At 45.7% G+C, this 22,012-nt stretch overlaps 1 protein-coding gene across 3 annotated transcripts in view; it reads right to left on the reverse strand.

Annotated features, from left to right (window-relative positions):
• The window catches only part of LOC147897659 (uncharacterized), a 132,557-nt gene that overhangs the window by 78,359 nt on the left and 32,186 nt on the right, over positions 1–22,012 (reverse strand). For all 3 annotated transcript variants that reach the window (XM_087380429.1, XM_087380428.1, XM_087380430.1), the window contains exon 4: positions 10,647–10,765. In XM_087380429.1, coding sequence (XP_087236555.1) covers positions 10,647–10,765 — 119 coding nt within the window. The remainder of the gene's footprint in view (positions 1–10,646; positions 10,766–22,012) is intronic.

The raw sequence follows: 22,012 nt of genomic DNA on the forward strand, positions 1-22,012 counted from the left end.
TTGAATCTAATGAGCTACCATTCATTTATTTATTTGTGCAGTACGGTTATATCAAAGTTTCCAAGATCAATACAAAATCGTGTATATATGCTAGATTCTCTTCGTTCCTGTTTACTTAGCGATAAGACAAAGACCATAGCCAATGTTTGTGCTTGGTTGCAACCTATAGATTTGGATGGCATGCAAGTCATATTTATGGCGTATTATGAGGCATAAGTAGCATTACAAAATTATTTTTACTCTTTCATTGATAAGATTGTGTCAAATAATAATTATTCTTAATTAATCATGCAGCTTACATTGGAGTTTGGTGATTTGGGATCTTGAAGATGAAAAATGTTAGCTAATCAATTCAATTGAAGGCTTTCATGGCTTAGTGCTATTGTAAGTATTCTCTTAATATGTTGTCACTTCCATGTAAAGTATCGTCAAAAGTTATCCAATACGTAGACTCAGTCCTTTTATATGTTTGATGGGTAGGTTGGCACATAAATTGGTGTATGCTATTGGAGAAACCAAGCAGCATCAAGGTAACTTAGTAGACACAAAAGATTTCAAAAAATGTATATCAGTGAAATAAGAGGATGGGCACAACTATGGGTGGAGAGTGGGCTATAATTGCATGGTAGTCCAAAAATAGGCTGGAACAGGATGGAATGAGGCAGCTGCAGTAGGAAAACCGCTTCAAAATGCTCCAAAATAGGTCTTCCTTTGCAGTGGGCACTCCAAAATGCAAACTTTCCGCGACAGAAATGCTTGGAGAGGCCACAGATGCTCACGGGTGAGTAGAAAACCAGCAAACCAGCAAGAATGAGGGCTCCAGAGACTGCCAAACAGCTTGGGAAAGCTGTCAATGGCTGAGGGAATGGATTCCCGACCTGCTCTAATACCACTGTTGGGTGTTGGAAGCAATGGAACCTCAAAATGGAAGCACAATGGAGAAAAACGAGCTGCTGTAATAGATTGCTGCAAAACTGAAGTGTGGAGGCTCAAGGCAGAGCCAACATAACAAATCCCCAGGGCTAACTGCCCTAACTAGACTAAGTATCCTAACTAACCTAGATGGTACATAAACTAACTGTCTACCACCTGATCTTAGGGCTGTAATGCCTTTTTCCCAATATATCCAAACAGTGAAATCTATTGAGGCTAAGGGTCTTTCTCATCAGAACAAGGATATCAAGGATGAGATTATTCTATCAAAGTTCAAAGGGGACACCTGTACTCCTAATGAACTGGAGGAATGGTTGGGCAAGATGGAAGACTATTTCCTGCTCTATCCTATAAGTGATCAAAGAAAAATCAGATTTGCAGCCCTACACATGGAGAATCGATTATGCTCATTCCTGGTGGAGGAATCTTCAAAACGAGGGGATCACTATTCATTCTTGGGAGGAATTTAAGGAGCAGATGTTTCAGACATTTCCTCTATTGCTAGAGATAAGCTTGTTTGCCAATGGTATGACTTATCTCAGCAAGGTTCTGTGAGGAACTATATTAAACAGTTTTGGAAATTGTCCTTGTTTGTTCATGGTATTGATGAGAGGAGTAGGCTGCTCAAATTCATCTATGGACTTCATCCAAGCATTGCTGCTGATGTGACAGCCCTCAAACCTAGTACTCTCAAGAAAGCAATGCGTAACAAGAGCGATTTTCCATTGGTTCCCAAGTAAGTACCACCTACTAGAGCATCCATTCCTATCCCAAGATACCCTACTGTTTATGGCAGCAATGGGGGCAAGGCGAAATCTCGAAGGTTAGGAGATATGCATGTTGGTAAGCTGAAAGGAAAGCAAAGAAGGGACACAAACTCAGAATACTTGCATTGCTTGCATTTTGGAATGAAGAAGAGTGAGGTCCTTAAGCAGGCACCTCATACATGCTCACTGACATCACTGATGACTTCAGAGCTCCACAATCATCTCCTCAATCTGCTCCTAGATTCTCTCAATCATCCTATGTGGCTCTCCACCACCTAACTGTGCTTGTGGGCACCTAACTGTGCCTCTAGCACTCACACATAGAAACCAAGGTGTGCCTGAGGCATACACCTTGAGATATCCCATCAAACCCCCCCTCGAGGGAATGCCTCAGGCTATGTCAAGGATACATCTAGTCTCATAGTTTCTCATGCCATCTCATGGTGGTCAAGGATAAATCTATGGCTAGGTTCTCATGCTAGCAAGGGTTCCCATGGGTGTAAGGTAAACAAAAGGAATACAAAAAGACCTTCCAATGGTTATCTCCCCTGCATGTACATGCACACAATGTCTGCAGGAGGTACCATGGAGCAAAACATACACATGGCCTACATCATAAGGTGACCAGAGGTGTTTACAAAACACACAAAACACAATAGTTTATTTTCATTCATTTTGGAGGACTATCCAGGCTGAGTACCTTGACATAAAAAGAGAGATCTGGAGCATACATAGAGATGATTTAAAATGCATAATCTTCATGGGATGCCTCATCTTGTGGAGGCAAAATATCCATGTCAAGGCAAGGTCTAACCACATGGGCAGTGTCTAGTGCCTTATAAGATGGTACTATGATAGAACAAGTGGATCTGAAAATCATATCCTTCAAGAGAACAATTATCTTGTCATCTCCATAGTTGTGTAGAGAAGCATATCTTAGGTATCTGACCTTCATCTTTTTCTTGTACTTGGAGTCAAATAAAAGTGCCATGAGAGGGTAGATCTCTGGCTTTGTAGTTGCTTCCTTTTTGGCAACCATTGTTTTGGCAATCTTCAACAAGGAAGTCAGGTTGGCATTTTCATCCTTTGTAGCATAACAAGACTTTGCTTTATGTTTTGGCTTTTCACATATTTTGCATAAGCAAGCCATGAGAGGGTCTAACCCAGGTATTGGGCAGTGTCTTCTCTCTTACAGGACTTAGAATAACAACTGAAATGCTTCAAAATATAAGCATTTAATGTAGCAAAGTCAAATTTCAAACAATGATGCTTTCACTTACATGCTTCATAGAGGTGGCTAAAATGAATACTTTCCAATCAAAACCAGGTCTAGCAATTCAAAACAAAACTGAAGCCACACTTGTACTGAAGTTATTGAAAGTTTCAAAAAACCAGAAATGCTAGAGTAGCATTTTATGTAGCATCATCTTCAAAAACTTGTCCAAAACTGTCAAAACCAAAAGGCTGAACTTGGAGGGCTTGTAGCTCACTCTTCAAAGCAAGGAAAAGAGGGCTTTCTGAAGCAAAAGAAAGCTCATATACCAGAGAGGGTCCAGCACAGAGGTTGGACGAAATGGTGCGCACTTTTGCCCGGGGGAGTTGCTACAGGCTGAACCTGAGTTTTGACGATTTCTCCTTCGTTACTGAACCAAATGAGCTGAAAAATGGCTCAAAATCTTCGTCTTGAGGTCGCCCATCCACTCCTAAGAGGGCTCAGGCAATGGCGGAGCAGGCAGGGAGTATTGAGCAATAGAAGAAATTCGCTGTTTGGAGAATGGCAGCCAACGGAGACATTTTTTTCCCAATTGCTTGCAGGTGGAAGTTTGCCCATACTAGAGGAGTTTACAGCTCAGAGGGTTTGGGCAATGGTCGTTTGTAGGCAGAGAACCAAGCTCTCAAAGATTTTGGGAAGGAGGAGGAAAATGGAGAAGAAGAAGATGATGACGTGGCAGAAAGGAATCAAAGGGCTCTGATACCATGTTGGTAAGCTGAAAGGAAAGCAAAGAAGGGACACAAACTCAGAATACTTGCATTGCTTGCATTTTGGAATGAAGAAGAGTGAGGTCCTTAAGTAGGCACCTCATACATGCTCACTGACATCACTGATGACTTCAGAGCTCCACAATCATCTCCTCAATCTGCTCCTAGATTCTCTCAATCATCCTATGTGGCTCTCCACCACCTAACTGTGCTTGTGGGCACCTAACTGTGCCTCTAGCACTCACACATAGAAACCAAGGTGTGCCTGAGGCATACACCTTGAGATATCCCATCAATGCATACCTCTACTACACCTAGTTCTAAGAAGGACCCCAAGGACAGGAAGGATAGAGTGGTCAAGCAATTGTCACAAGCTATTATAGAGGACAGAAAGAAGAAGAATTTATTTTACTGATGTGGAGAGAAATGGAATCCAGACCATAAGAATGTGTGTAAGGCCAAATCAGGTGTCAAACTGAGTATGATCTTAGAGCTTGATGATGACCCTTCTTATGAAGACACTATTGCAGAGGCTGAATTCCATGACTGTGTAGGTGATGATTATGGAGACAATGATGTTTCTCATGATTCCAAATGTGAACCCTCTTTTCCATTCGACCCAGGTGGGTGTATTGTTTCTAATACCATGACTGATGGTGATTTGCAGTCAAAATATTAACGTAAATGCCATCAATGGAGAGTTGAAGTAACTGATGATCACTTAGAGGTGGACAAAGAATCAGATGGGAACTCTTGTGTGGATGATGATGAGTTGTTTTGGGATACCCAATCTATTACTTACAGCATCTCTCCAGAGGCATTTGTGGGGTCTCATAATGCCCATACACTTAGGCTACAAGGGACAATTAAGGGCAGATCAGTCCACATATTGGTTGACAGTGGGAGTACTCACAGCTTCATTAATTCCAGATCTACTGAGGCAGTAAGATTATAGCCTACCACTATTCATCATGGCTTGCAGGTACAAGTGGCTAATGGAGAGTATTCTTTCAGCAAGTCTTGTTGTCAAGGTACTCAAATACACTTGTCATCAGAATACGTCTTCCAAGGAGATTTGTTTGTGCTGGACATGGGGCCCATTGATATTGTCCTTGGTTGTGATTTGCTGCAATCACTTGGGGAGATTACCATGGACTTCCATCAGAGGTTTATGAGATTTTCCCATAAAGGTAAGGATGTAGGCCATCCTCTGGTGGTTCTAGTGATGCCCTATAGGCATTGGTATGTGCCTTGTAGGCATAAATAAAGACACTCATAGTGTTAGTGTCTTTTAGGCCACATAGGACACTTAGTCCTATGTGACACCTAGGACACTTATTCCTAGGTCTAGGTACTTGTACCTTGTACTCCTTTGTTTTTGGTTTGTCTAAGTTTGACGTGACGGATGTTCTTCTGCGACCCTTTGCTACCTGCACTCTCTCTCTCATTCGACCCTTCAGTGGTATCAGAGCAGGATCTTCTTCCTACGCACCCTTTCCGTACAAATTGTACTAGTTGCCCGTACACCTACTGTATTGTGCTGAACCTGCTCCATCGTTCAACAGATCTGCTATCCTGCGCCATTTCTCCGTACAGTCCGTACAATAGTACGGATGTCCGTACAAACACGTACAGATACCATACATATTCAGCAACTAAGCAATCCCCAATTTATGGGGCAATCTAACAGCTCACAGGCCAGCCAAAAGGCCAGCCATCTCAACCAACCAAGTGGCCAGAAAGACCAGCTGGTCTGGCCGACCAGTTGGCCGACCAGCTGGCAGGCCCACCGACCAGCTAGGTCTGGCCTATAAAAGGCTTCTGCCCCCACACTTCCTCAAATAGGACAGGACCTGCAGCTGCTCCTCATCTCCTCCATCTTTTGCTGCAGGCCCGCCTGCTCCATCTACCTCTCCTCTTCAGATCTGCCTTCACTGCTGCCTCCATTTCTGCCTCCTCTTCTGCCTCTCCTTCCTGCCTCCTGGCTGCTCCATCCTCTCCTCCAGATCTGTCCCAACTTCTGCTCCTCTGCTCAGATCTGCTCCTCTACTTCAGCTCTGTCCCTTCCACTCCAGATCTGTCCCATCCTACTCCAAGATCTGTCCCCTTCTGCTCCTCTGCTCCAGATCAGCTCCTTCTGCTCCAGATCTGTCCCATCCTACTCCAGATCTGTCCCCTTCTGCTCCTCTGCTCCAGATCAGCTCCTTCTGCTCCAGATCTGTCCCATCCTACTCTAGATCTGTCCCCTTCTGCTCCTATGCTCCAGATCAGCTCCTTCTGCTCCAGATCTGTCCCATCCTACTCCAAATCTGTCCCCTTCTGCTCCTCTGCTCCAGATCAGCTCCTTCTGCCCCAGATCAGCTCCCTTTCTTCATCATGTTGCTATTCCAGATAGCCTGAAGGTTCCTTCCTTAGAGCATGCTGGTTTTCAGCCATTTCCTAGGGCAGCTCTAGCCCTTCATCTTCTTTGTCATCATCGAGCTACACGGAGGACTGCGTTACGCTCCCTCTGCTGCTATCTTTTCTACTGTCTCTCTACATGGAATCATCTTTCTGATTCACCTCAGCCACGGTCCTTCAGACACGACGGCTTGAGGTTCTTGTATTCAGTTTTTCATATGACCGACAGGCACTATGTTTTCTGAGTTCCGTTCTTCAGTTGTGTCTGAGTATTGTCTACTTTTTGATCGCTCCACTGCAAACCCTACAGTTTCTCTATAATACATTTCCTGCAGCTGCTGTTCCAGGGACTTCCAGGAGTTTTTCATCGGCGACTTCACAGGCATCTGTCCACAGCACTTCGCAGATCTCCATCAGCTAGTTTAGGCCTTGTACGGCTGTCTTTTCACTTCGGGCTACTTCTACAGCAGATCGCGATCTGACTAGGACACTCTTCAGGGATTTCCAGCAGCTACATCGTTAGCTCAAAGCCTTTTGAGGCAGTTCCAGCCATCCTGTAGCTGCTCCTTCACCTCGACTTGCTGCTACTGCTTTGCTGGAGACTCTATCTCCATCGCAGGTACTTCTACTGGCTAGGCGACCAGCTGGATACAATTTTTCAGCTCGCAATCTGCACTAGGCTCTATTTCGAGCACCAAACGTTCTTCTATTGGGATGAGCCCTTTTGAGGCTTTGTATGGCTACAAGGTGCATATTCCATCTACTGTTTTTTATGATTGGACCCATATGGCAGCTATTCTCCAGTTGTGTAAGGACAACATGGTCAAAGCTCAAGCTCGAATGAAGGAGTATGCAGATGAGCATCGTAGGGAGCTATTCAATGAAGAAGGAGATCATGTTTGCCTCAGGCTTCCTAAGACTAGGCATGCTTCGTTAAAGGGAAATACCAATAGTAAGTTAGTTCATCAATATTATGGTCCTTATAAGGTGCTACAAAAGATTGGGAATGTAGCCTACAGATTAGAGCTTCCTCCTTCAGCAAGAATTCACAATGTTTTTCATGTGTCTCTCTTGAAGAAATATTTGGGTCCCTTAGACCAGGTTATAGAGGAGCTTCCACCCATGGATGAGGAAGGACGAACACACTATATACCTGAGAGAATCATTGGATTCAGGGACAACGTTCTCAGGATAGCAAGGATTACCAGATGAGGAGTCATTTACATGGGGCTATGGTGATTTCTTCCTATTCCACCTATGATGCTGCTGCAGTCCAGCCTACCATGAATTTTGTGGTTCTACATGTAATTCTAGGTACCAATATGAATTTGCACATGAATTTCATGCTGTCTTTTCCCTTTGTTACTATCTAATGTTATTCCTGCTTACTTAGGCTGTGAAACTAGACTGAAACTAGCAAGCAATAGGTTAGCTTTTCTACAAAGCCAACTCCATGCTCCAAAGAAACTGGCCGACCCATTGTCCCACTGTGCCCAACCAACATGTGTTTGCTTGCCCAACACACATCTCTCCTAATCATGAAACTCTAGATGTGAGTCCACCAAACAAGCACTACCAAACTATATCCAAACCCTTGATCAACAGTAACCCCTTCCCTATGAGGGAAGCCTCTAAGAAGATCCCTCCACAAGACTGTTGCCACTATCCTCCAGTAGGGGAGTGTTCTTCCAAGGCTCCGGACCAAAGTAAGAGCTTTCAGGGCTCCGGACGAGGCTTTGCTCGCATCTCTAGATCAATCATGCCAAGTCCTCCCTCTGCCTGGGGCAAGATTCGCCCCCCCAAAAAAAAAAGTGAATTCCATCAAGTATGAATAAAATCCACGAGAGCAAGCTCAAAGTAGAAAACATCATGCAATGCATGGTAGAAAACATCCTCAAAAAGAGGTGGAAAACAACCGAGGTTGAGGCTGAAAGTGCAATCTCAACCTTGCAGTAACCTCAGAGAAGAAGGGGAAGTCCCTCCATTCTCTACAACATATAGCCCTCCTAGCAGAAAATGGTCAAGACAACACCTGCTTGCTCACCGAGATGACATTAGTGTGTGTACAATGTCTGTCCATATACTGGTCAGGGTATGAGAAGGATAAATATGGGATGCATCCAATGCCTTTGTGCATCTAGCTCTCCAAATATTCCACACTACAATACTCGCCAATATCTCCCAAGAAGAATCCACAAAGGCATGCACAGCTCTAAAAGGTGAGACATGAACATCATCCGGAGAGCATGGCTCAACTAAGTGGCGTCGAATCGATAAGCTAAAGACAAGCCATGTCTCTCATAAAAGACCTGAGGCCTCAAAAGAAAGAGGCAAGTAATTGAGGCCCGAGTCACTAAGAACGGGGAACGGCCAAAAGTACTGAAAATGTTGGCTATCCCCACATAATCCTCACCAGTCTGCAATCCCATAAGCAATGCTAAACTAACTCATAGCAGAAAGAAAATGAGGACAAGGTCGGCCCCAAAGCTAGATCTCCACAGGTTCACTGCAATCCCACCATGAATAGAAAGTCAAAAGAAAAGAGTTAAGAAATTTCTAGAGTCTCTTCCAAAAGTTCTTCTGCAAGTCAATAGAGATCTCAAATCCCTCCCAATGGGAGTTCCAATCTCTACAACTCAACTAAAAGCTCCTAGCATTTGCTAACAATGTGACGAAAGATGGGGAGGCTCTTCTCTTGGTGCCCTTCATCGATCCACTCCCACTCCCCGAAATCCCACTGCAAGGACTTTATGGGAATACCCCCATAAAGCCACACTCTCCAAGCACCCAGGGTAATAAGCCGCGAGGGAGGATTTATGTACCACTCTAAATCTACAAGACTAACAATCCTAATAGGCTGAAATGTCACCTCTAATAAAACATCATCAGTTGACCTAGACAACTTGCCGCCTGCAAGGACATTGAAAACCAGGGCCTCCTCATCTGCACCACAAAAAGCAATAACCTTAGAGGACTGCTCGCTCTCGGAAAAGCTCCCATCCAAGTGGAACATGAAATAGGCATATCATCTATGTCCATCCAATCCACTGGTATAGCTGCATCAATCTGCTGAATTCTACCTACACTCCCTCTGAGATTGCTTACCAACTGAGCCTCTGGAAGCTCTTTGAAAGCTTTTCGGGATCCCACAGTAGAAGCAAATTCTATCTCCCACCTGGACCACTGCAAGTAGTGAGAGGTACCAAGTCGTCTGCCATACTCAAGTATGCTATCATTCCACATGGCAGGCTGCCTATCGATCGCTTCACGAGAGGGGGAACTCTCTGAAGGGTACTCCTGAAGCTGGCCCAAGCCTTCAGGATAGCTGCCATAAGAGGGGAAGAAGGACAACTTTTTTTTTTTTAACAGAGATGGAAGAAGGAGACCTAAGGTGGGCCAAAGTGAAAATCCATCTAATGCTATCCATCCAGTCTCCTCCCAAAATCGGTGTACAAGACTGTATGCTGCGAATAAAGAAGTCCTTCCAAGGCTCTTGCCCAGGCATAAGTCCCCTCACCACACCATCTTGCCCTGGACTATAAATTTGGATCCATGATGTTGAGACCGATTTCTCGTGTGGGGAGAGTCAAGGTCTCCCCAGCCACCCTGGCTATCATCAAGTCAACTCCATAAAAGGTTATGTATAGGTCTTTGGAGCTGAGTGACACAATCGCTAGGAACGGCACCAACAAGAGCATACAAACCAAGCTGTGGCCAACAAAACCTGGTTAACAATCACTACTCTAGAGGCAAGGTCAAGCTTGGCTGAACTTCAAAGAAAGAGCTTTCTCCTTATACTCCCCAACACAGGAGCAACCTGTTGTGATGGAGAGACGCCTGTACCGGCCTGGCATCCCAAATACTTGACGGGAACACCCCTCTGAATCCAAGTAAAACCAATGTCATTCCCCCAATCCGGGGTATCCTCGTCGTTGATCCAGAAGCCATTGGATTTATGCCAATTGATGCATGCTCCCGTAGCAGCAGTACAAAATAAATCCAAGACTGTCTTGCAAGAAGTAAGCGTTTGTGGTGAGGCATCCAAAAAAACAGTAGTATCATCTATCATCTCACTCTCTAGAAGCTCAGCTTCACGTCCGAGGAAAAGTCTGAGCCCAAAAATATCAGCCTGGGATCTAAAGTAGATACTCATAGGTGCGTAGAGTTTGAGGAGCCATAGGCGTGAGCCATAGTCTGAGCCATAGTCTGGAATTTAAGGTGCAAGCTTCAAAAAAATTCTATTTTTAAAAGTTGAAAAAGGGGGGGAAGGGAGGAGAAAATATTCACAGGACATGAAGAAAAGGATGAGGGGGCTGAGAAAGGGGGCGACAGGGGGGTACTCGAGAGGGAGAGCTGAGAATGAAAGGGGGCGACAAGGGGGTGAGACTCAAGAGGGAGAGCTGAGAATGAAAGGGGGCTGAGTCTGAAGGGGGGTGCAAAAATAAAATCCACATATTACGACCGAGATGTACAGATCAATGAATATAAGAAATTGGAGCAAAAAAGAAAAAGATATGTAAATGCGACGAATGCACAAGCTTGGTCACTTAAAATTGCAGCACTTACCTTGATTTGTCGTACCAAATCAGACCTTCCTACTGCTCGTAACTGGTCACGGGTGGGCATATACACTTGCACAATTTGTTGCAAATTGACTTTTGAATCAATCTTTATCTTTTTATTTCCTGCACAACATTTGCACACACTTACTTATCACTCCTTAAAGCAGCAGCCACAGACCAAGCAAAATAGAAGGGAACCAAGCTTCAAATTCTTAAGAATTTCCCCAATCCAACCTAGTGAAATTTGGATGCAGCATTGATAACTTCATGTCGCTACAAGCACCACAAAAACAAAAGATTGTTTGATATTGAAAACAAATTTGATCTGAGGAATGAGAAAGAGCGAGAGTAAACTTGAGTATAACTTGTATTAAGAGAATAAGCCCAGATATGAAAACAAAATTATGGAGTGGGCTAAACCTCAAATCCTAGAAAACCCTAACCTAGTCCCAGATTCAATCACAAAATTACAAATGGCAATCGTCCAACAGTGCACAAAGTTTTATTGCACCATATGTTAGATGATCTAGATACCTTAGCTAACTAATGTCGGATTCTAGATCCGACCCCTGGACAATGAGTACAGGACGCCTGACAATGAGCCATGGCACAGCCTGAATGCCTTTATATTTGCTATAAAGGGCTCATCATTGCCTATAATGACGAGGTCATGAAGATATTAAGTGCCTTTATATTTGCTATAAAGGGCTCATCATTGCCTATAATGACGAGGTCATAAAGATATTAAGTGCCTTTATATTTGCTATAAAGGGCTCATCATTGCCTATAATGACGAGGTCATGAACATATTACAGCACTATGACTATACTGTCATTAGTCTGCATCACACATATGCTGTGATCAGCTTTGCTCTTATTCAAGTTCTGGCTGTGAAAGGAGTCTTCATTTCAGTGTACCAAGATGTCGGGGCCTGCTTGAGACCGTAAAGGGACTTTTTGAATCTGCACACTTTTGTCTCTTGCCCTTTCATCACATAACCTTTTGGCTGCTCAATTTACCTCCTCCAGATCTCCATAAAAAATGCATACTTTATCACATTGCCATTTTGCATTGAGCTGCCAAGGCCGTGATGGTGATCACAATAGTGGCTTTTGCAATTCCTGCAAAACTTCCATTAAAATCCCCCCCTTTTTTGGGCGTGTCCCTTCGCCCTGCAAGACTAGCTTTGTATTTATTCATGAAGCCATCTGCCTTCATATTTCCTTTATACCCACATGGGCATCCAATAACACCGTAACCCTGTATAGATCCACAAGTGTCCATGTGACATTCCTATGCATAGCATCCATTTCAAGCGGCTTCCATTGGGAAGCATCCACCCCTCTTATTGGGAGTGTCCCTTGGCCACAAGCCTAGCTTTGTACTTATCCTCATCCATTACATGCAATATCATAGCTGCATTGCTTGCTGCAATACGTCTGATTGTCCTACATTCTCAAAAGATTCTTGACTGCCAGTAACCCCTAAGTCTTGCAATGTCTTCGAGTAGCATTTTGAAAGCTTCTTTGTTGATTCTGTTTGCAGCATTGGCTGCTCATTTACAGCTCATATCTCACACTAAATTTCAGCTTCTTCCAAATCATCGTTACTGCACTCTTCCTCTTGCTTATAGGGATTGTCAATGACATCTGCAGGCTAAAGACATCATCTTTGCTGATGATTATCTTACAGCCTTGTTCATTGAGGGCTCATCCAAGAGGGTTCCACTTTCCCTAGACATGTATTGTTTGGCTTTGAGAGCCAAGGCCAACTGCAATAAGTCACATGGCTTTAATACATGCTTCGAGGACCTCTTAGCTGGCAACTTACTTGGGTTGTTAGGTGGGACGGCATATTTTAAAAGAACAACATATTGCCACTATGTTAAAGAGTGTTCGGCACAAGCTCCTCTACTAGAGCTCAGAAAGGCTCTCATTGGCAAGGAGAGTGTTGGGTCCTTTTAGCAATGGCCTTGTATATCGCCTGCTATTAGTGCTTTCAAACAGAATGCATGGGACAGCTAAGGCACTTGGCGCACAATTTCATGTGGGCAAGCTCCGATGGCACACAAAATACCCCCAAGGTTGCCTAGAAGATTGATTCTATCTATCGCAGGCACATGGGGGCCTAGGTATCATCAACCCAGAGATACAGAGTAGAGCCAGGTTAGGGAAGCTCCTTGTCATGGTTATCGCTGCAAGCTTCGAAATTGGAAGATCTTGCTACAATAGGGGCTTCTAAGGAACATGCCCTATACAGAAGCACAATGGCCACTTTCTCACCAATGGATCTTCACAAAGGCCCCTCTCACAAGGAAAGGATCACCACTGATGCGAAGCTTAATGAGAGTGTGGCAGCATCTCTCAAGCAGCCCCATTTGAGGCAGCCCCCAAGCAAGGACAACTTCGAGGGGCAACCGTGATCTGGCACCCAAACATCTACAACCAAGGGAGTTGTATGTTGGACAATGCTATCACATTGATTGGAAAAATGGAATACAAGTCTGACGAGATCCTTGGAGGCATGAAGTCAGCAAACCCCCTAGCTGCCCAAGGAGAGGTTAAGATGCTCGCCCACCTAAGAGGAGCCAATAGCAAGATTCAAGAGAAAAGGAATCCCTTGTTGGGATAACCTGCAAAGGGGACCATTCCTTGGTGATCCTAGTCTAAGGGACCAATAATAAAGGAGGGATGGGCATGTCGCAACCACCTACACATAACGTTGCATGTCGCAATCACCCTACACATAACGTTTCGTGATTTATGGAAACAAGGCGATGAAGTTGATCTATATCTCACGCAATTCTCTGCTTCGGTTTATTCTGCTCGCACACATGAGAGTCGTCAGCGCGTCGCTCGGTGTCAGGTTGCCTATCTTCTCTAGACTAGCTAGTATGATCTAGCAAAGTCATTTTGTTAGAGTCTTGCCGATTGTCCTCAACTGGCAATTGTTAAGTAGTCAGTTTTTTGAGTCACTTGTATCAAGGCAACCTATAGGGGTGAACCTTCTTTTTGTTTAATATCAAAGCTTTCTGTGTGTCTATTGAGTCGCTATCTTGGTTTTGTTGTCATATATTTATGTTGCAAATTAAGAAAGAAAGATATATTACCAAACTTTGGAAGGCCTCGAAGCCTAAGAGATACAGTATAATCAAAGAGTGATTCATACAAGCCCTATGGGCTGAGGCAAAGGGCTCACTAAGGCCCTTTGCTGAGTGCTATGCTAATAATATTCAAACTCAAACACTGGTTCTGAGCACTGGTTTTGAGTGTTTGAGTTTCTCAAAACTCAAACACTCAAAACCAATGCTCAAAGATACATATCCGGTGCCAAGGTGGCTTCCCAGTGGGATGTGAAGATGCCTCGTATCTGTGTTTGTCAAGTCATCTCTCGCTGTACGAGGGGCATGGTCTCCGTGATCTCTGTATCCAGGGCTATATCAAGAGTGACATGTCAGCTCCGACGGTCCCCTCTAAGGAGAGCTGAAATGGGCTGAACCTAAATCGTGTGTGCTTTGGTCTCCCTCTGCATTGTGCAACGTCTCTGTGTCTCTCGCTCAATTGCTCTACGTCATCTCTTCCCGCTGTCACTCTGCTCTCGTGTCAGCTCTCTCCTCCTCGCCGGCCAATACCACTCTCCTGAGTCCCACTGGATGTCCCTCAGAAGCTTACCCTCCCACAGCCAAAGCCGCTAGATTGCTCCCTCTGGGCTATAAAGAACTATAGTCGGGTCTATGTGCCTCTCTGCCCAAGCGACCAACCACTCTGATCCTCTGCCACTCTATGTCCTCCAGGACCCCAGCTCCTCCGCCTCCCTCTCCGACTCACTCTGTAGAAGCACCCCTGGTCCCACCCTGTAGAACCTGCGGCAGATGAAGCCAAGGCGCTCCCTGAAAAAATGCACCTTGAGAGGCACTCTCGTTCGTGAGAACTGCCCATCCCAATAGTGAGGGGTCCAAGGGCTCTTCAACCCTTCCCACCACGACTCGGGGATCGTAGGCCTGCTCCACGCAAGTGGGCAGGTGAGTGAGCTCTACCCTCTATATCCATGGGGAGGCGTCTCCACGTCCCAAAGGATCTCGCTGGACTGATGTCCCACTGTGCCCATCCAATGTTCATCCTCTGTCCTAGCATCCGACCATCCGCATCCCTGACCTCTAGGTGCCAAAAAATAGGTTCTCTCTCGAACTCCTCTTTGCAGAAAGGGCTGGCTTGAATGAGTCCTCCCGAAACCCTGCGCCACACCTTGATCAAGCTCCTCATAAAGGGGGATCCTCTCCCTGTGAGTGGTACCTCCGAGAACATCCATCTATAGGACTGCTGCCACTATCCACCTCTCCAGGGGGTGTTCCTAAGAAGTCTCCTCTAAGGAGGAGCTTCCAAGGCTCTATGCCCAGAGTGAGCCTCCAAACCACTATCTTTTTGAGGAGGCCCCAGCTCTGCATCTCCACGTCTATGATCGTCAAGCCACCTTGAGCCTGTAGAAGGATCATTGTCTGCCACACCACTCTAGTCCTAGTGTTCTGTGTGCCATCCGACCCCACCCATTGGAAGGTGTGCACCAATCGTCTGAGCTATCCCATGCAGCCTCTATGGAAGCACCAACAGGATGCGATGTACCAGGATGTAGCAAGTAAAACCTAGTTGACCACAAGGGCCCTACCTGCTAAGGAGAGTTTGGCTGAGCTCCAATATAGAAGCTTGCACCGAACGCTCTCTAGAACGAGGGCAATTTGCTCCTCTGTCGTGATATCCAGACCCACCTGACACCCTAGGTATCTCGTTGTTTGTTCGCGTGGGATCCACCGAAAGCCGAGCCCTGTCCCCCAGTCTCGGATCTCCAGGACCTCCTCCATGCATGTGAAGAAGCCTACAGACTTGGGCCAATTGATCCGTGCCCCAGATGCCTCACAATAAATGGCCAGAGCCCCCCTGACCAGGCTCGCCCCTAACCCCTCCACAAGCAAAGTTGTGTCATCCGCGAACTCTGAGTCTAGCAGTTGCTCCTCCTGTCGAATTGGGAGCCTCATGCCTGAAAGACTAGCAGCCTAAGAGCATAGGAAATAGCCCATGGCCTCCACCACGAAAAGAAAGAGGTGAGGGGCAAGAGGGCAGCCCTGTCTCACCAAACGGGATAAAGGAAATGCCTCTCTTGTGTGGCCCCCAATGGTTACCTAGCTGGAGCTTCCTGCATAAAGTGCTGAGACCCCTCGGACCCACCGTTCGGAGAAGCCCAACCTCCTCATCGTGCCATCAAGGAAGGTGTCACCACATGTAAATATCCTAAGTCAAAGTACAATTGACCATTTATCTGATCATAGTTAAAGAGTTTTCATATGTGTTAATTATGGTCAAAGAGTTCTTTTAATGGTTAGAGAATTGACTACGGTCAAAGATACTTGACTACGATCAAGTAAACCTGACTTCAATCGGGGAAACTTAGTTTATTACCAAGAGGGTTAACTACGGTTAACCAGAGAACTACAAAGCTGACTACGGTCTGAGAGTGTTGACTTCGCTCAACGAGACTTGGCATGCGCCAAGAGGGTTAACTACGGTTAACCAAGATGTGCCAACTTTGGCTGGGGAGACTTGACTATAATTAAGGCACCTCGACTCTTGGTCAAAGCCCCTTAATTATGATCAAGGGCGTTGGCTTCAATTAACCAGAGAATAAATATATTTATTTATATTTGTTATGTGTGCACATGTGTTCAGTGGGGACGCCCACCGTGACTAGAATTAGTCCACAATGTGTTATTTGCATGCAAAGCGCTAACAATTAATGGGCACCATGGTGGTGCGCTTTAATTAATTATTGCAGGTACTAGGAAGAGTTATTTTTCCTAACCGCTACGGGAGCCTAACAAGAGTCTAGGAGGCGGTTCGCGTGACCAAGAGCTTCGAAGACTCCAGAGTTGCCCTTAGTGGCATGTAATTAGGAAAGTAATGTAGAGTTTGACAAGTGACTTGTTGCCAAGAAAGAGAGCCTAAGAGCTCATGTATATTCATTCACGTTTGGATTTTTGTATGAACAGCTTCCACGCTGAACTCTTCTACTCAGTTTTCTCTCAAGTAATAAAATACCTTCGGGGGAGTCCAGCCCGACGATTGTCCTAGGCCCTAGTGTTGTCTCTGTTGAGAGAGGGAGAGAGAGAGAGAGAGAGAGAAATGAGAGTGTTTCTGCTGTCTTTTTACAAGGGAGGTTTCATTGGTATCAGAGCAAGGCATGAATTGCCTTCTATGGCAATCACGATCAGAGAAGATAATTCCTGTGTGGCGATGGAAAAATGAGCAAGGGCTTTGCTCATAGTCTGACTGACAATATACTTGTAGGTTGACGAGAACGAGGAAGAGCAGAGAGGCTCCATTGATTTGGGCCTCGAGTTTCTGTGTGAAGGAAGTAACGATATTGGCGAAGCATTTGCAGAGGTATTTGCGTAGCACTAATAGAGATAACGGACGCCTTCACACAGGTGCACATGGCGATAGTGTGACGGATTCGATGGGATTCATGACGGACGTGATGGCGACTCCAAGGGTCTGTGCTCTCCGTGCTTCGGGGTAGATCCAAGAGGCGCCTAACGGAAGAATTCGTAGCAAATGAAGTGCAAAGGTTGATCACACTGGCCACACCTTCACGCGGATGCTTGGCGAAGGCGCGACGCGCGACGTCGTGAGAGAATCTGTCGCCCGTCTTCAGCTAAGGTCTCACACCTTTGGTGACATGGCAGACACGTGTACTGCGTTGACGTGGCGCCTAGCCAAGCAACAGATGACGTGGTAGGTCAGCAGATGACGTGGCGCACACACGTGTGGTGCTGATGTGGCAGGGCTGACAGGAAGCTGACATGGCAGACAGGTCAGCTGCTGACGTGGCAAACCAGTGGTTCAGTTAAGTTTGATTAGTTCACCCTGGTTAGAAGTTCAGTTAGTTGGTCTAACCAAACTAGGTTTGACCGACTAACCTTGGCGGTAGTTAACCAGACCATAATTGGTTACTAGACTACAGTGGGTTGAATTCAGTTGGGAGCCAACCAAACCAGACTAGAACTAGTCTGGTTAGAGTAACCAGCCGGTTACTTCATCTAGTTACTGTCCCCAAAAAAAAAAAGACAGTTACAGAGACTGTTTCTGCTAGCAGTTTTCACCTATCTGAGAGAGAATTTACTGTCAGAAAAAAAGCAGAAAAACAGAGAAATCAGAGATTTGCAGAAAAGAGAAAATGTATGCCTTTGTGCTCAGGAAAAGGGAGTCAGATGCATTCTGAGTGCTTTTTGCAGCAGCCAGAAAAGGGGCAATATAGTTGTTGATGCCTTGGCAACTTTGTGGGTATATGCCTTGAGTTGACAGCCCGGTACTGGCATAGATTGTGAATGCAAGACACCTCTTGTTGAGGTAATTTTTCTCTTTGAAAAGCAAAGGTTGCGTGCATCAGGTGCATACACAGTGTGTGTGAGAAACTTGCAGATCTCAAACGAGTTGTAAGAAAATGGCTCAATCACCTATCCAGTGGGATTCACAAGATAGGGATGCACATCCAAGACAGAGAAGTGTGCAACAAACTCAGCAAGAATTTGAGCAGATTGTTGGGGTAAAGGCACATTGCCACCCTTTAAAAGTTATGACCCCTATGACTGTCTTAAGACAATCATAGGGTGAATCCCTAATCCTAATAAAACCTTTGAGTTTGTGGTGTGGCTCAACACATTTTACACACCCACACTCCTGGTGTCTCTCTCTCCTAACGTTCCACCCCCTCTCTTTCCCTGACAAGTGGTATCAGAGCCTTTCTCTCCCTCTCACTCCGGTCTACCCCTCCCTCTCCCCTCGGGCCTCGTGCCCTTAGCAGCGAGCAGGACGCGGCAGCAGCGAGCAGGGCAGCAGCAAGCCAGGGCGCAGCCACGCGCAGCAGGTGCGCGACCCGCCGCGCGCAGCAGGCGCGCAAGCAGCCATAGCTGCAGTAGCTGCTAGCTGCTACCAGCAGCCAGGCGGCCGCAGCCAGCGGCTGCAGCCAGTCGACCGGCTGCAAGGCAGCAGCCGCGACCAGCCGTACCGACTGTACGGACGCCGCGACAGGCAACCGTACCGGCTGTACAGACGCGTGCACGTACAGGCAGCCGTACCAGCTGTACCCTCAGCCAAGATTTTGACATTTTTTTTGGGGATCCGTGCCCTCACAAGTACAGGGTACATCAGGTACACTGTGCAGGCACAGCAGGTACTTGCAGGTACAACAGGCACAAAAATTAAGGAAAAAGGGAGAGCACTCTGCTCTTTTTGCGTGGTACTTGCAAGTACACGCAGGTACAGAAGTACAACGAGGTTTTTTCTTGATGCATTCCCGGAATTTTTCAGTTCTAAAACTGTGTGTTTGAGGTACATCAAGTACACTCGTGTCCCTCGTGCTTGAGGTGACTAGTGCCACAGTGTGTGGTGGTTGCACAGTTATTTTTTCGGGAAGGTCAGATGCCTTGATTTTGCAGAGGGCTTTTATGCTTACACTGAGTGCAAATCTCAGTTTTCGGGTGAAAATTTCATAGGGCTTTTGCCTGGAAGTGTATGCAGTGTATGCCTTGAGGCAGTGTGGAGCCAGGGTGCCCACATTGGTCTCGTTTTCCGCAGTGTATCAGTGACATTTCTTTGCAGGTCACATTTTGTGTACGGCACTTAGAAAATCTCAGTTGAGCCACGCTTGGCCAGGGCGCATCGAGTTTACTCGGTCCCTAACTGTCCATCGTTGACAGTGCTCAAAAGATCTTCTTTTCGGTGTTTGTACGTTGGGATCTGTGTTGCCACTGTGCACACAGGCAGTTTATGCATTACTTTGTCAGGTGAAAGTGCCAGGAGAGCGCTGTATTTTGTATGCTACCTCAGTGTTGAGGTATTTTTTTCACTTGGTACAGGTGTCAAATCAAGGGGCTTTTGCCCAGATTTTGCTTGTGAGCACTTGAGTTACTGTTTGAGAACTTCAGATGCCTTTTATCCCCTTGGCAAAAGGGTGATTGTTTGGGATTTGTCCCATACTTTGTTGCAGGTTTTGTGACAAGCTGAGGTGTTTGGAGCCTTTTTCAGTGGACAATACAGTGTATGACAAGTGGTTTATGCATATAAAATCAGTGCAATACCTCATCTGAGGTGGGAGAAGTGATCAGGACATCAGTGTTTTGTGTTTCGTCAGATGATGATGCACTTGTAAAGCACTTGTGGAACAGCTGCAGCATTCTGTAGTTACTGTTTTATGCCTATTTGAGCACGGTACAGTGTGTCAGAAGGTACAGTGACTGGAGGGAAAATTTTCTGTTTTGCTGCAGATTTTTTTTTACAGTAAAAAACAGCACTATTGTGAGTGCTCCTGGCTCTTGATAAAGCAGGTTTTCTGAGAAATCAGAATTTTATTTAGTCATTTTTTGACTTACAGGGAGTCAGGCACTTTCCTTGTCTGATATGGCATCAGGGGGAAGTGAATCCTCAATACTGAACATAAAGAAATTGGAAGGGGCACACAATTATGCATTATGGGCAGAACAGTGTTTGAATGTACTTCTGCTAAAGAAGATTTCTAAGCCCATAAGGGTGAAGGGTGTCAAGCCATCTGGGATGGCAGATGATGAGTGGGAGGAGCTTGATTTGTCCGCAAGGGCGGCTATCATGCTTACTCTCACTGATTCTCTTGTGTTCAATGTTCAGACAGAAAAGACCTCTTATGGCCTATGGCAGAGGCTAGAAGAATTGTATGCCCAAAAGAGCTCAGCCAGTAAGGTTTATTGGTTGAAGAAGCTTGTCGACCTTCGCATGAAGGAAGGTACAGCTATGACCTCACACTTGAGTGAGTTCAATGCCATCTTTACACAGCTTATTGCACAGGGATTGAACCTTGATGAGGAGTTCAAGGCTACTTTCTTGTTGTGTACCCTCCCTGAGAGTTGGGACACTTTCAAGACCACTTTGTCAAATTCAAATGTCACTCTTATGTATGCTGATGTGGAGAGCTCTCTTCTCATGGAGGAGATGAGCAGGAAGAATAATGTGGGCAGCAAGTCTTCCAATGCTTTGCAGGTACAGGAAAGAGGTAGGACTCAGCAGAAGGGGAGATCTGCTGGCAAGTCCAAATCCCGCAGTCATTCCCGTGGCAAAAAGGATATTGAATGCTTTTACTGTGGCAAGAAGGGACATGTGAAGTCTAAGTGCTTCAAGTTTATACGGGATCAGAAAGCCAAGAAGGCTGAGGCAAAGGATGCAGGCAGTGGAAGCAAAGGCAAAGGCAAGGCCAAGGGAGATGACACTGATGCAGTGAATGTTGCAGCAGAGGACAGTGACAGTGACAGACATGATGTTTTATGCTCTTCTGCTGTGATTGCACATACCCTGGTTGTTGATGGCCATGACATGCACACCTGGCTCTTGGATTCAGGTGCTTCTTTTCATGTTACGCCTCATAGGGAGTGGTTTACTTCCTACACAGGTACTCATGGAGTTGTTCACCTTGGGAACAACTATGCATGTCAAATTGCAGGGATTGGCAGTATACAAATAGTATTCTCTGACGGACGCATATTTATGCTTGATGGTGTTCGCCATGTGCCGCAAATCAAGAAAAATCTGATTAGCACTGGCTTGTTGGATGACAGTGGTTACCACACCACATTTGGGGATTCCAAATGGGTGATTACTGATGGCCAGGTTGTAGTGGCTGAGGGTTATAAGAGTGATACCTTGTACCCTCTTTATGTTTCCAGTGTAGGTAATCATGTTGTTGCCATAACCGAGCTGCCGAAGGTTTCATTGTGGCATAGCCGGTTGGGACACATGTCCGTTAAAGGAATGCAAGAACTGTCACGTTTGGGTTATCTGCCGTCTCTTTCATTTTCAGATTTGCCGGATGAATCGAACTATTCAGGAGAAAGTTCAATGTATGTTGTCTTATGCTGCATTGCCCCATGGCTTTTGGGCAGAAGCCGTGCAAACAGCAGTTCACCTAATTAACAGGTCGCCGAACAAGGCTTTGGAGTTGAAAGTGCCAGAGGAGGTGTGGTCTGGCAAGCCACCTTCATATAAGCACTTACGTGTGTTTGGATGCAAGTGCTTTGCTCATGTACGCAAAGAACTGCGCACCAAACTGGAGCCAAAGTCTTTCAGATGCATCTTCATGGGTTACGGTGACGAAGGTGAAATGGGGTACAGGTTATGGGATCCTGTCAAACGGAAGATTATACGCAGCAATGACGTCATCTTTAAAGAGGATAGTGTACACAAAGAACCCATGCAACCTGTGGAATACAGGAGGGTTGTTTATGATGATGTCGGACAGCAAAGAATGCCCATTAATATGCAGCAGCAGGCTGCTGTAAATAACCCTGTTCAAGAGGGT

The sequence above is a fragment of the Dipteris shenzhenensis genome, chromosome 10 (genome assembly GCF_047967505.1).
Source record: "Dipteris shenzhenensis isolate YYH24624 ecotype China chromosome 10, Dip_SZ_1.0, whole genome shotgun sequence".
NCBI classification, from domain to species: Eukaryota; Viridiplantae; Streptophyta; class Polypodiopsida; order Gleicheniales; family Dipteridaceae; genus Dipteris; species Dipteris shenzhenensis.